At 36.8% G+C, this 15,659-nt stretch overlaps 1 protein-coding gene across 1 annotated transcript in view; it reads right to left on the bottom strand.

Moving 5' to 3' along the window:
• PAX5 (paired box 5) overlaps positions 1–15,659 on the bottom strand; it is a 344,811-nt gene that overhangs the window by 238,437 nt on the left and 90,715 nt on the right. The window contains exon 6 of the mRNA XM_007497998.3: positions 3,622–3,797. Within this exon, the coding sequence (XP_007498060.1) occupies positions 3,622–3,797 (176 nt within the window). The remainder of the gene's footprint in view (positions 1–3,621; positions 3,798–15,659) is intronic.

Raw genomic sequence — 15,659 nt, 5'->3', positions numbered from 1 at the left:
GTCTGAGGCAGGATTTAAACTCTAGACTTCCTGACTCTAAAACCAATGCCTATCCATTCAGCCACTTAGCTGCTCCTGAATGGATTTAAACTCCAACTTACAGCCTCATATAGATAGAAGAATGAGTGACTATGGCGTAGAGGGACAAAGAAATAGTAATTCATAAAATCTGTGATTTCTTCATCTCTAAAGAGCTCACTTTACAGATAAAACAATCTACACTTTAATATAAGACTAATGAACCAAAGCCCTATGGAAGTTCAAGATGGTTATCACACTGTGAAAGGCTGTTTCCCCGGCATAGTGTATTAAAATCACCTTCCTCCTCAAAATTAAAAATGATAGACCTTCTCTCTTCTTTCTTTCTAAATTACAATGGGATTAAAGCCAGATTTTAATTCTGAAAACAGTCTATGAGAAGTCAGAAGTGGCATGAAGGAGATCAGGCAATCCAGGACAATCTGGAATTTTGATCAGACACTGGGATTACCCAACAGATATGGAAACCAAAAGAAAAAATGGGAATTGTTAGAACAAAATTCATAACTTACTATTGGCGAGCCCTCAATTCAGGCAAAGCTTTAAGCAAACAGTTTTTCAGTGATAGAAACTAAATCTGTTTCCTGAAGAGCTATAGAGTGTGTGTGTGTGTGTGTGTGTGTGTGTGTGTGTGTGTTATTAAATATCTTGTATAGATCATGACAGTTCCAAGAACTATCCTGCTAAATGGTCCATCATTGTCAAACAGGTATTTCACTAAAGCAGTTCTTCTCTTCTTGTGCACTATGTAAGGTGGCACTATTCCATAGTTTCCTATTTAATTTCTTATAGTTTTTGCTTCCTCCACTAAAGCACATAATCCATGTTGATGATGACATGGAGGTGACCTCAAACTCCCACAGATGCTACAATCTAGAAAGTCTTCAAGCATGAATCTGATGACTACATATGTCTCAAAAGCAAATTCTAGCTCAGGACAAGCTCACCACTGTAAGTTTAAATATAAAGTGTCAGAAAATTTAGGTACATAAATGTGTGTGTGTATACATATGTGTGTGTGTGTGTGTGTGTGTGTGTGTGTGTGTGTGTGTTGGCCAACCCATAATGAATGTTTCTGAATACAACTTGAGGAACAATTTCCCAAGGCTAGGAGACACTGTAATCAGCTACAATGGAGTAGCTACCACCTGGCTGAATCACGTCAATTGGAGACTTTGTTATCATTAGTTTCTCTTCCTCTCTAATGTGTACCATTTGTATCTTATTTTAACATTTATCTGGTTTTACTAGAGAGGATTATGGCCCCATCTCTATTTTGAATCACAGTTGTCACTCTTCAGTTGTTCAGCTGTTTCAGTTATGTCTGACTCTTTATGACCCATTTTAGGATTTTCTTGGTGGAGATACTGGAGTGGTTTGACTTCCTTCTCCAGCACATTTTACAGTTAAGGGAACTGCATCACACAACTAGTAAGTGTCCAAGGCTGGATTTGAACTCTGGTCTTCCTGCCCCCAGGACCAGCACTCTATCCACTACACAACTCACCTGCCCCTGATTCACAGATGGCTTTATCCAATTAATTTTTGTTGCAAGTTGAACCACATGGTTAGAAATTACCAAGCAACAATAGAAATGAAAGCACTATGAAAAGGCAAACACAGCCCAAGTATATGGATTTCTATCATTTTTCTATATTAAATGTCATAGAGTATTGAGGGAAGGGCACTGTATTAGGTTAGAACTCGAAGAAATAGTCCTAGTCATGTTGCTAACTAGCCATATGATCTTTGTTAAGCAATTAAAAACCCACCTGAACATCATCCTTCTCACCTCTAAAACAGAGATAATCATTCCTGATCTGCTACTTCATCTTGGTACAGAGCCTCATCGCCTCATGCCTACACCTCTGTAACAGCCTAGTTGGTCTGCCTGCCATGTCTCCCCCCACTGCAGTCCATCCTCCATTCAGTTGTCAAATTGATCTTAAATTGCAAATCTGACCTATGTCATCCCACTCTCACCTCCATTCAATAAACTCCATTCCAATTACCTACAGGAGCAACTACAAAAAATCCTTTGTAGGGGAAGCTAGGTAGCATGGTGTATAGAGCCAGACCCAAAGTCAGGAGGACCCAGGTTCAGGATTTCCTCACTGTGTGACCTGGGCAAGTCACCTAATTTATAGTCTAGCTCTTGCAAACTCTTCTGTCTTAAAATTGATTCTAAGACAAAAGCTAAGGGTTAAAAAATGAATAAATAAAAATATTTTGTATGACATTCAATGCCCTTTGTAAGCTGACTCCCTGGTCTTTTCACATTTTCCTCTCTTCTACACATTTGGTGATCCACTGACACTGGCCGCCTTGCTATTTCTCAAATAAAACACTCCTGGGCATTTTTCCTGGCTATCCCTTGCACCAGAAATTCTCTCCCTCCTCATCTCCTCCGACTGGCTTCCCTGACTTCCTTCATGACCCCACTGAAACCCCATCCCCAAAAAGCCTTTTTCTCCACCTTCTACTGATTGGAACTTGTGTCGTATTTTCTTGACAGTTCCCTGTCAGAGTATATAGGAAGTCAGTAGAGAATACATATACATTTAAAATAAGAATTAATATATATATAGTGCCTTTCCTATGTTGAATAATTTCTATTTATTTTTTCTGTCTTGTTTATACATGGCTTTTTGAATGTTGTCTTCCTTATTAGACTATGAGCTCCTTGAGACCCTTTTTACTTTTCCTTGTATGCCCAGTGCTTAGCATAATTCCTGGCATATAGTAGGCACTTAATAAATACTTATTGACTGGCTGTCTGACTTGGAGAGTTACTGTGAATGTCAAAGGAGGTAACACAGAAACACTTTGAAAAATTGAAATGTTAAAAATGTTATATAGTATTATATGTTTATCAATGGTTTTCATCTAGATCTTTGTCCAAATTCCAGATATGCTCCCAGGTAAATCAAAAGCATCTTTACATTCCTGTTCCATTCATGTATCCTTTCAGATAACTTCTTGTGAAAAACATCACTCACAAAGGTCATTTAACCAAACAAATAATACTAGCATGGCTTAATACCCTTTCTAGTGCTCTCACAAAGAGGATTAACTCTTCCACTTGAGTCTTCTGCAATAAATCCAGGTAGAAGTCTGAGAAACTCTTGGATTCTGATGCTCACTAAGTGCAGAATAAAAAATCAATAAATAGCCCATGTCATAAATGCCCAAACTAGCTTTACCTCCTCATCTCCAGGAACACAGACAGCATAAGCCTGCTCAACAACCATCCCAAGAGAATCCAAGAAGCAAAATTAGTTACTCCTTTTCACTAGCACTGGAAACAGAAGGGAAGCAGTGGGACCAAAGTCCTGAGAACTATGGCATTCCTCTACTAAGCACATGGAAGACGAGAGCACATCCCATTAAAATTATTTTCCCATTTTTGGGGACATAATTTTATTGAGAAAAAAAACACTTTTTCAGATGTCTTTTCCCCACCTTCTACTGATTGGAAATTATGTAGTAATTTCTTGACAAGTTTCCAGTCAAAGTATATGTATCTTTAAAATAAGAATAAGAATAAAGCACATGGAGCACAATGAGAGTTAATGATAGTACCTGCTCTGGTTTGATGGGTTCAGTAGTTGTAAATATGTCAGAATAATGTTGTCTCTCAAAGACTCGGTCCAATACTTCTAACTGCTGCTGAGTGAAGAGGTCTCCCCGCATCTGTTTCCGAAGGAAATCTCTGCCTGGGAGGGAATGGCCATTTGGTACTGGAGACTCCTGAATACCTTTGAAGAAGAAGATAAAAAGAAGGCTAAATAGCTGTTACAAGTGCCCAAAGAAGATTATATTAAAATGATGACACATTAAAATCAGGAAGGACCTTAGAGATCATCCAAACAAACAAACAAACAAACCAAAAAAAAAAAAAACAGAGAAAGAAACTGAGGCCCATAGAGATTACAGTCACTTCCCCAAAAATCTCATAACTATTTTATGGCAGTCAGGCCCAGAACCTAAGTCTTTTTTCCTACACCACTCTGGCAACAAAAAACTGAATACTATCTATATATCGTATATTTGTGCTTTCTAATTGACAGTTAATTCCCAAGGTTTTATAAGAAGAAAAAATACTGATTGTGACATAGTATAAAAATCAATGCAACATATATATACACAATTTATTTACTATATACATATGGAGAGAAAGAAAATTACTAAATCACAGGCATTTGCAATCTATAATGGTGAAAGGAGTACCAACATCAGCATCTCTGAGCAATATACCCCCTTATTTGTGAAAATGTTAAATATTAAACATTTTAATAGGTCTTGGGCTAGGACTTTCCAAAAATGATGCTTTAGGCAAGACAGCAGCAAATTTATTTGTTTCCCTCCTTTATCTACAAAGAGATAAATGCAAGAAAAATGAGGATGACAAGGATAAATATCAGCAGATTAAATGTTTCCTTGTAACTTGTACTATAGTATTATACAAGTAATGATGCTGACATTCCTCAAAACATACATGGATACCATCTTTCAAAATTGCTCTTAGGAACAATTAAAAAGCCACAGCAAGAAAATAGATCTCATCCCTTCATACTCCCACTTTTTTTTTTAACAACAACAAAATGTTTCCAAGTTTTATCAACTGCTTTACTCACTAGAATTCAAATGCCTCTTGGCTGATTTCAAAAAATTAAATCCTCTCTCAACTGACAAAATAATATGTGGAATTACTCTGAGGACCATTCCAAAAATATTCTCGGTGATGGCAGCATGACTAACACAAATGTGTAGTCACCTAAGAGAATAGTTTTGAAAGGGGCAACATTCAATAGGATAAGTAAGTCCTTGAAATTAAGTTTAAAAATCAATCATGTGATCTTATAGCCAAACCCCATATTTATTCCCTGGCTTCTTGAAGCCTAAGAAAACTCCAATATAGAATTGGTAATCTAGGTGCACCCAGGAATCTGCTAAAACACATCCAGGGGCCCTACCTCTTTGGTTGTTCATATCCCACACATTTCTCCTTCCCCAGCTAACACAGAGACTTCTACCTTCAAAGGGCAAATGGTTTGTTTCTTTGAAGAAATTAGTGTCATCCAATCAATGGCTGAGTTATGTCTCAAGAATCAATTCCAGCATTTTACTGATGGTAGTCATCTATGAATGCAGACACAGTTATGGTGTTTGCACATTTATAAAAGCTTTGTGCACAAATCATAATAACAATAACCAAAGCTTCAGTTCCTCCGCTTCAGGATATGTTTTTCAAGACCATTTCACAATTTTCTTCATTTGGCAGGACCTGGGAGCATGTCAGTGACTGCTAAGAGGGAATTTTAAGTTGAGAGTCAGTTTCAACATGATGGATTGGTGGAAGCAAATAGGCCATAAATAATGTAATTTAATATATAGAGAACTTATGGTATTCTCCCCTTGACTGCATGACCTCAGAAAGTTTTAGGGTGTGCAACAGATTACAAAACCCTAACCAAATATGCCAGAGCTATTTGCAGTCATTGCTTTTGCAGCTGAAATTCTAACTACCTTTCATGACCCAACTCAAATGCTACATCCTTAGTTTTTCCTAATCTCTGATTCCTGTACCTCCTGCCCAAAATGATTTTTCCTTGCCCCAGTCTCACATGGTTCATTGTTTGTATATTGTCTGTAATTCCATTGTAAACTTATAATGTTTACTTTGCATTGTAATTGCTGTTGTGGGTTTAGATATAGATTTGTAGGTATAGAGAGATATGTACAATTATAGAAACAGATATGTAGATGTAAGTATAGAATAGATGTGAATATAAATGCAGACTATACATAGACGTGGATATAGATGGGTAGCTAGATGGAATAGTGGATAAAGCTTTAGATCTAGAGCCCTGAGTTCAAATCCAGATTCAGGCACTCTCTATTTGACCCTGGACCTAACCTTATTTGTAAAAAGAGTTGGAAAAGGACATGCCAAACCTTTCTAGTATCTTTGCCAAGAAAAGCCCAAAATAGGGTCATGAAGAATTGGACCTGACTGAAAACAATTCAATAATAACATGGACATAGATGAGGATAAAATATATTTGTATATATATATATATAAAGAGAAAGAGATTTATATATAGATGATGTGTGCAGTTATAGATAAAGATAATATATGTAGAAGTAGATATGATATAGATCAAATACAAATGCGGATCTAGATGTGGCTATAGAGAAGAAGAGTGGAGAGAGAGAGAGAGAGAGAGAGAGAGAGAGAGAGAGAGAGAGAGAGAGAGAGAGAGAGAGAGAGAGACAAAAACAGAGACAGAGAGAGAGAGAGAGAGAGAGAGAGAGAGAGAGAGAGAGAGAGAGAGAGAGAGAGAGAGAAGGGAGAGGGAGAGAGAAAGAGAGACAAAAACAGAGACAGAGACAGAGAGAGAGAGAGAGAGAGAGAGAGAGAGAGAGAGAGAGAGAGAGGAGAGAGAGAGAGAGAGAAATACTATCTTCTCTTTCAAGTTCAAGTCAATAAACATTTATCTAGCACCAAGCAAGTGCAAGACACTGCATTAGGTACTAGACCTACAAAACAAAACAAAACAAAACAAAAAGAATTAGTCCCAGCTCTCAAGGAATTCACACTCTCTTGGGGGGGAAAATCTGTATACAAATAAGTAATTTTAAAAATATACATAGTGATTGGAAGGCTTGAGAAAACACTAATAACTATGGGTATGAGGAATGGCCTTGTGTTAGGGAGGTCAAGAGCTATCCTACTGCAGAATACACTACTTGAGGGCAAGATCATAGATCTAGAGATGGAAGAAACTTTGGAGGTCATCCAGTCCAGCACCTTCATTTTAGAGATGAGAGATAATTGATACCTAGAGAGCTGAAATAACTGCATAAGATTACATGGGTAAAGAGTTGCAAAGTCAGAATTCTAAGTCAGATCTTCTAATTACAAATCCAGGGCTTTTCCACTATCATTAAATGCCTAAAATCATTCTTATTTATCTACGTATCTCAGTACTATTTATTTATTTTGGGGGCAGATCCATTATTTCATCCACATGATACAAGTCCCTCACTGATAGAAACCAGCATCTCTTGGGTAATTCACAGTCTTAGAGAGTTCTCTGAGGCACAGATTCAGTGACTTAATCATTATTTTTGTTGTTTTTTCATTATTTTTCAGTTGCATCTGACTCTTTGTGATTCTATTTGGGACTTTCTTAGCAAAGATATTGGAGTAGTTTGCCATGTCCTTCTCCAGTTCATTTTATAGATGAGGAAACTGATGCAAACAGGGTTAAGTGACTTGCTCAGGGTCACACAGCTAGAAAGTGTCTGAGGCCAGAGTTTAACTCAAGAAAATTAATCTGGACCAAGCAGTCCATTCATTGAATCACCAGGCTGCCACCTGGCCATAGTCACCTAGTCACTGCATGTCAGAAGTAGGGCCTAAATCCAAGTCTGTGTGACTCCAAGGCCAGCCTTCTATCCACTGACCCACACTATTCTCTGTGCATTATACGCTTAATAAATTTTTTAATAAATTGAATTACTCATAATTACTGCTGGGCAACTGCTTAATTCTGTTATTGAACATTAAAATGTAGGAACACGAATTTTTTTTCAAAAATCAACCTCTGCCTCTTAACCTACTAATTCTAGCTTCTTGATCTTTTTTTTTTTTGTAAGCAGCCCTGAGAAAGCACTCTCTGACTTAACTGGGGAATGTAGTGTGAAGCCACATGAAATATTATAGCCAATTTTATTCCAGGGAGCAAAAGCTGAACTTGTAGTTTGAATGGCATGTTTAAATCTATGTGTAGACATGCACATGAGTACAAAGGTACTGAACGGACAGGGTATCTTTAAATCTCTCCTCTATTCCAAATCAAATAATATGTAATAGACCTGGTGCTGGGTTTAGTCAACCATGGCTTATAAAATTAAAATTCTGGTAACTGGCTTCATGGTAGCAAAAGGGCAGAGAGCCCCTGTCTATGGAGCAAAGCAACGCCAGCTTTAGATTTTGAGTTAAACTAATGTTATTCACAGCTTGGTTTGGAAGCTAAAGCTTTGCACAAAACTGGTCAAATGAGGGGACAAGGAAAGTAGCCTTGGATTCCCATTTGTCAAGAGAAAGCTGTCTCTTGTGTGTCTAAAAAGATCACATGCCTTGAGTTTTCTTTGAGGGCAGCAAATCCAATATTTTTCCTGGATTTTGTTGCCTTGTTGATATTGTATATAATATTTCTTTTTTATGCTCTCTGTTAAAGAATTTTTCTACTGCCTATCTCATCATAGTGGGCACATGACCCTGTGTACTCCAAGGTTATGCTGGGAGAGCACAAGCTTTGACATGATAAAATCTTCCATCTTCCAGAGATGGACCATGTCTGCGCCCCATGGACCAGCCTCGCTCATGTCAAAGAAGTTCATATGTAGAATCCAGTGATATGTTTTGGGGGTCCTAGCATCTCCTAAGTCCCAGAGACTTCAATTTGCATTGGTGGAAGTAGCGCCCACGATGACAAAATCATAGATTCCTTGAAGTATGTGAAAGAATTTTCCTCAAATACAGATCTGACCAAATAACCCCCCTACTCAACCAACTCTAGTGTCTTCCTATTGTCTTTAGGGTCAAATACATAAATGACTTTCTTTAGCTTTTAAAGCCCTATACAACCTGGCCCCAGCTCATCATTTCAGTATCATTGGTCATTACTTCCCCTCCGACACTGTAATTCACCCAAATTGTCCTTCTCTCTGTTCCTCATTCACACTATCAACAGTTTCTGAGCCTAGAATGCACCTCTTCTAATCTGACTTAGAGTCCCCCTCTTCCTTTAAGATGCAACTCAAGTACTGTCTTCTGTGTGACATCTTTCCTCGTCCCTCCCAACTGGTAGTGTCTCCCCTTCCAAACTAACCTATATATAACAGCATTTCGGGGTTCTTACAAGACCTATACAACTGCTGTAAAGGTCTCAGGGCATGCATCTCCACTATAGATGAAACTGATTGGTACTCCCATGGAAATGCCTTTTCACTCCATAGTTTGGATGATGGCTAAGACTATGAGAAGATGGTTGTTCTTATCATCATCATCCTCACCATCACCATCACTACCACCACCATTATAATCACCATCTCATTCTTCTAATATTTTCCTGTGGAGTACAGGTAGATAAGATAACCATGTTTATAATTAAATGAAGCATTGAGATGTACATTTGTCTTCTGTAGGACAACTAGGATGATATGTCCCATTTCCCATTCCCACAGATTTCAATCTCTTCTGCTTATATGCTGTTGTTGCTGTTTAATCATTTCATTCATGTCCAATTCTTCATGATGTCACTTGGAGTTTTCTTGGCCGAGATACTGGAGTAGTTCACCGATCCCTTCTCTAGCTCATTTCACAAATGAGGAAACTGAGGCAAACAGGGTAAGGTGATTTGTGCAGGGTCACACAGATAGGAAATGTCTGAGGTCATATTTTAGCTCAGTCTTTCTAACTCCAGATGCAACACTTGTATTCACTGCATCACCTAACTGCCCTCAGCTTGGTGCCTCTGCTACATGTATCTTCTCTTGTTTGACCTTCAGTATGAGTCATAATATCACTATGAGATACATATTATTCCCATTTCCTTTCCACTCCTCTTCACTCTCTATATTTTGAAATGTTTTCATTTTATGTAGCTTAGAGATTATGGATATTTGATATGGCAGCATCAATTAAAACCATCATTCTTAGTTTAGTTTAAGGTTTTGGGGATCCATATAAAACATAGAGAACTGGGGGCAATAGTTTAGTCTCTGATGATGAATGAATGAATGAATGAATGAATGAATGAATGAATGAAAACATTTCTAAAGCTCTTGACCATATACTGAGCATTGTGCTAAGCCCTGGAGAATCGAATACAAATGTTAAGATAGTCTCTGCCCTCAAGGAGCTTACAGGGGGAGAAAATACATGAAGGACAATGGTGACCAGGGAGAGATATTTAAGTTTAGAAGTCTATTTCCAGTCCAATTTATTAGTTGAGTTTTCCAGGATATTTCAAGGTCTGTTTTTGTAGCATTGTGATATTTTCTAATGGGGTAGCTAGAGATATAGCACCAAGTCCAGAGTCAGGAAGGCTCATCTTCATGAGTACAAATTCCCACCTCAGGCATTTAGTAGCTATGTGACCCTGGACAAGTCACTTAACCCCGTTTGCCTTAGTTTCCTCAACTATAAAATGAGCTAGAGAAGGAAACAGCAAACCACTCTATTATCTTTGCCAAAAAGTCTTCAAATGGGGTCATGAAGAGTCAGACACAACTGAAAGAACTAAGCAACAACAAAGGGTATTTTTTTCATCTGCTCATGAAAGATAATAGAGCTCCTGATGTAGCTGCCAATTGACATCTTGCTAAGGAGTTGTTAATTTTTTTACAAACTATAGTGAGATGTTTTACACAGTTTCTATAGCTTCCTTTCATTAACTACATTTATCACCATCCCCAGGTAAATTAGAGATAGCCTTCCATAATTTTTGATGGCTAAAACAACTCCTGATTCGCCATTGTAAACCCTTGTATTTCTGTAAACAAATATGAATGACTTAACCTCTCGTTTGTTGCTTCTTTGTTGACATATGGTTGACTGAGTTTGCATGGATATCACTCAGAGATTCTCTGATTTCATAGGTTCCATTCACAGACAAAACACTTTCAGTTATATTTGACAAATCCAACAGTGTTTATCACTTATCAACCTTAACTGTGTCTGATTTAAGTGATATATATTTGTTCCTAAACTGTTTCTAATCTATATATTGAGAATCATTAAGCTGTTCACGCTTATTGACCTAGGGACCCCATTGCTAGGATTGGGCCTTAAGGGCATTATGGAGGGGTTAAAAAGCTGTGTGTATGAAAATATTCATGGAAGCTTTGTTTGGAATGACAAAAAAAAACTAGAAATAACACAATAGCAATGAATGGGAGAAATGGCTAAATAGATTGTGATATTTGAATGGAATGCATTGTATTATATTATTTGATAAGTATTGGAAATATAAAGAAAATAAGGGAAATCTATGAAGATATTAAAAGGGAAGAAAAATAATAAGAATAATACATACAATGGTTATATTTTTAAAAGTCACAAAATCAAGGGAAAAAAAGTATCAAAGTAAAACAAATCCAAAGGGAACTCAAAAACAGAGGATGCTTATATTACTACACAAATATAATTTACTTATTTTAAACAAATTATAAATAATGTGGATTTTGTGGGGTAGCACAATTTTATGCATTTGTTTATTTAAATGTTTTCTGGTTGAGATGGTGCTTATTAAGTAGAAAGAAAGAAAAAAGAAAAAATCATTTCCATAAGTCTTTGATTTATCATATGCTCTAAGAATGACCTATCAATCTTTTTCTTCCTTTTTGATGAGGAAGTGATCATCTCTGCTTCTCCAATTCAGGGTGATGGGCCAAGCCTTTGTTAGGATACTTTCCAAATTTGTGATGGTTCACTTTATTATTATTATCATTGCTAGTTTTGTTACCATCAAAAATAATTCTCAACTTGTTTGTGTGCATCCATAGAGAAATAGTCTGGGAGAAACTGCTATCCTACTATTATTCTCTTCTATTTAATGTTCTGCAGACTATCACACCAGAAGGCAAAATAACTGCTCTTGTAGATAAATAAAAGATATTAAATAGAGTATTATCACACTCTATAAGTTCACTGAAAACAACTTCTGTAAAATTCCAATAGCAACCCATCCTATTCCCATATGATTTTTTCTTAAACCCTTACCTTCCATCTTGGAGTCAATACTGTGTATTGGCTCCAAGGCAGAAGAATGGTAAGGGCTAGGCAATGGGGGTCAAGTGACTTGCCCAGGGTCACACAGCTAGGAAGTGGCTGAGGCCAGATTTTCCCATATGATTTTTATTTCTTCTGCTAACACTCTTATATTTCAAAAACTTTCTATTCTGTACAACTTAGAGATTATGAATATTTGGCCTGACAACAACTATTAAAAATGTGATTCTTAAATTTTTACAGATTGGTATTTTGTCTGGGTCATTTGGGGGAGTATTTCAGTCTGTAATGGCAGTGCAGATTATTTTATTTTCCCCCAAAATTACTTGTAAAAACAGTTTCCAAATTTAAAAAAATAATTTTGAGTCTCTATTTCTATACCTCCCTCTCTCTACTCCCCCCTAACTGCCACTGAAATGGTAACCAATCTGATATTGGTTTTCCATGTAGGACAATTTATTGGCTGCATTTTCCAAGATATTTTAGGTACATATTTGTAGAATGGAGATTTGTCATCTGTCAGCACATAAAAGATAGCAAACTTCTGAAGCGTCATTCTAGACACCAGATCATGTCTCGCTAGGCATTTTGTAAGTGCTAAGTTTTTACTAAGTGCATTTGCATAGTTTCTACTGTTTCTTTGCATACCATTTACTAAATCTGGAATCCTAAGGATAACCTTTCAGTCATTCCTCTTATAAATGTCCTGGTCCTAAATTGTCATCAGAAACCACTTCATTCCACAAGCACATCTGCATGATTTAGCCATTTGTTTAATGATTCTCTGTCAACACATACATTGGCTGAGTCCATGCAGAGGTTCCCTATGGAGGGTCTTTGACTTGATTGGCTCAATGTAGAAATAAAGCACTTTTGGTGATATTCAGCAAATCTTTGGATTTGTATCTGTTGTCAGTCTCATTCAGCAAATTCCTGCTTCTTCCAAAATTCTGCAATTCTGTATGTAAGCTTAGAGCTTAATTTTCATATACTCTAAATGCCTATCAATCTTTTTCCTCCATTTGGTGAGGAAATGTTCATGTTTCTATAGTTGCCTTGAGGTGAAAGGGAACTGGCTTTTCTTAACATTGCACAAGTTTTTGTTAGGATATTTTTAAAACTTGTTTTGCTTCATTTTATATCGTATGGATATTAATAACTTTCAATGTGATCTTTCCATCTAAGCATTGATGTGGGGAGTCAATAAACATATTTAGCAACAGTCTTCACATTATTACCTCCTATTTATTTTGCCCAGTGAAAACCAAGACACTGTTGGTACTGCTTTCATCCATTGGTTAAATGTGAGTTTTGACTTCAAGCTTAAAACCTTTTTCCTTAAACCTAGTTGTTTGCAGGAGGAGCGAGGTGGTTTGGTGAATGGAGAACCAGACATAGAGAGAGGAAATCCTAGATTCAAATCTGGCCTCAGACACTTTCTAGCTGTGTGACCCTGCACAAGTCACTTCATCTCCGTTGCCTAGCTCTTACCACTCTTCTGTCTTGAACCAATATACCATATCAATTCTAAGATGGAATGTAAGGATTTAAAAAATCCCATAGTTTGCATGTTTTCTCTCCTCTCCTTATTAGACTCTGAGCTCCTTAGAGAGCAGACTTGGTCTATTTTTGTTTTATTAGAAGGAAATTGACCTTTTTCTGTATCCCAAGAACTCATTAAAGTGCCTGGATAGTAGGTACTTAATTATTTCTTGTTGATTTGACTTGACTTTCCCTAATATATTAAGCATTTTATACTTAACTACAAAAAAAGTTTTTTTAAACCATTATCTTCCGTCAATAATGTTGACGGCAGAAGAGTGCTAGGCAATGGAGGTTAAGTGACTTGCCCAGGGTCACACAGCTAGGAAATGTCTGAGGCTAGATTTGAACCCAGAACCTCCTATCTCTGGGCCTGGTTCTCAATCCACTGAGCCACCCAACTGCACCCCCCCCCCAAAAAAAACAATTTTTACATCATTGGAAAAAGTTCCCCAAAAAATAGAGGCATTGTTTAAAAATATTTTCAATGGAGCCATGTAGCCTAATATTAACATCCATCAAGTGAACAGTACGCTTGAGTTTTGTTGTTGTTCAGTCATTTTTTCAGTCATCTCTAATTCTTCATGACCTCATTTGAGGTTTTCTTGGTGGAGATACTGGAGTGATTCGCCATTTCCTTCTCCAGCTCATTTTACAGATGAGGAAATGGAGGCAAATAGAGCTAAGTGATTTGTCCAGGGTCACACAGCTAGTAAGGTTTACAGCAAGATTTGAATTCAGAAAGATGGATCTTCCTGAGTCCAGGCTCAGCATTATTGTGTTGGTGACATGTTTTAAATAGAGTATTTTTCTACTTCGATGTAAAATACTCCAGCTTTCTCACTGTATTTGGATCTATTTTATGTATTTGTAATACATGACTAGGCAATGAGTGCAGAACTGAGCCTATGGCTTTTCAGTTATCCACAAGGCATTAGAAATGTTATAGCACTTTGGGGGAGTTTGTTTAATAATGCTAAATTGATAATGAGTTACTCTTCACATCACTAAAACTATCTGGCACACCTTTTTTCTCCTTAGTCAAAATACTATTTCCTTGTAAGTTTATACATGCTTTACTGATGCAAGCTGTAAATACTTCATCTGAAGTTCACAAATACATAGTCTAATCTTCGAGGTGTTTTCTCATCTTTTGGACACAGATATGTGATGCCTTCCATTAAGAAAGATGAGATCAAGCTTGCCTCTTGGAAGAAGCTGGCGGGGGGCGGGGGGGATTCTTCTCTATTAATTCATGCACAACTAGGAAGAGTTTGAGCCAATAGTTTAGAACTTAACCAATCTTATTGCTTTCCAATGTTGCAGAGAACCTAGAGTTTCTGTCACTTCCTTTGACATAGTTGCTCTATTATTCATCATTACTACTATTGTGCGAATTTTCTGTTTCTCTGTTCATCCAAATCAGATTTTTGTGTTCGACTTCTCATGGCCATTTAGCTCACCAGAAATTTTCAACATCCACCTTTCTCTTCACTGATTTTTTTAAAACTTTTTAAGCCTTTATAGAAAAGTTTTTAATTGATATTGTTTTTTGTCACTTTGATTCATTGTATCATCTTAGTCATTATATTTTCCCTTTATCTGATATCTGATAATATCAGATATATTCTTGTTTTCAATATTCCTTTTCATATGTTTCTTTTTGTCACCTTTAATTGGGCAAGTAGATATTTGAGTGGTGGTTTGTTTGGTTTTTTTTGACTGTGTAAACCAGCTACCTGTGTACCTTCAACTTTTCTCTCCTCAGATTTTAATAGTTCCTCAATTTTTATTTTTATAGTAAATCTTTCCACTCTTCTTACCCAAATTCCATCTCTCGTGGTGAGGAAAGAGTCAGTGAAACAGAGATTCATGGACAATATTTGTTTTAATCAGTTCAAGTGTTTGACTGATTTGTACATTTTAACTTAGACATTCTTGGGTTTTACCTTAGAAATCATTACAAGTTCTGAATTTGTGAGGGAGTGGGGAATTGAATAATACAAATACAAATTATTCTACCATGCTACTTTAAGTAAAAAATGTTAGTAAGAAAATTTCTAATTAATGACTGAGAGTTTTGCTTCTTGTTTTGAGTTCAGAATTTGAAAATGAAATATGGGAGACTAATTACATAAGAAAGCAGTTAAAACTTCCTCAACAAAAGACATGGTAGATGCAGGTTGTGTTTTGTATCCTTGGGTACTCTCCTCATTCCTCTCCCATCATTGCAATCTGAAGTCTTGAAAAGGCAAAGGAAGATAAATATATC

This window comes from Monodelphis domestica, chromosome 7 (genome assembly GCF_027887165.1).
Source record: "Monodelphis domestica isolate mMonDom1 chromosome 7, mMonDom1.pri, whole genome shotgun sequence".
NCBI lineage: Eukaryota > Metazoa > Chordata > Mammalia > Didelphimorphia > Didelphidae > Monodelphis > Monodelphis domestica.
The sequence above is the reverse complement of the archived record's forward strand: the minus strand, read 5'-3'. Positions and strand labels throughout refer to the sequence as shown.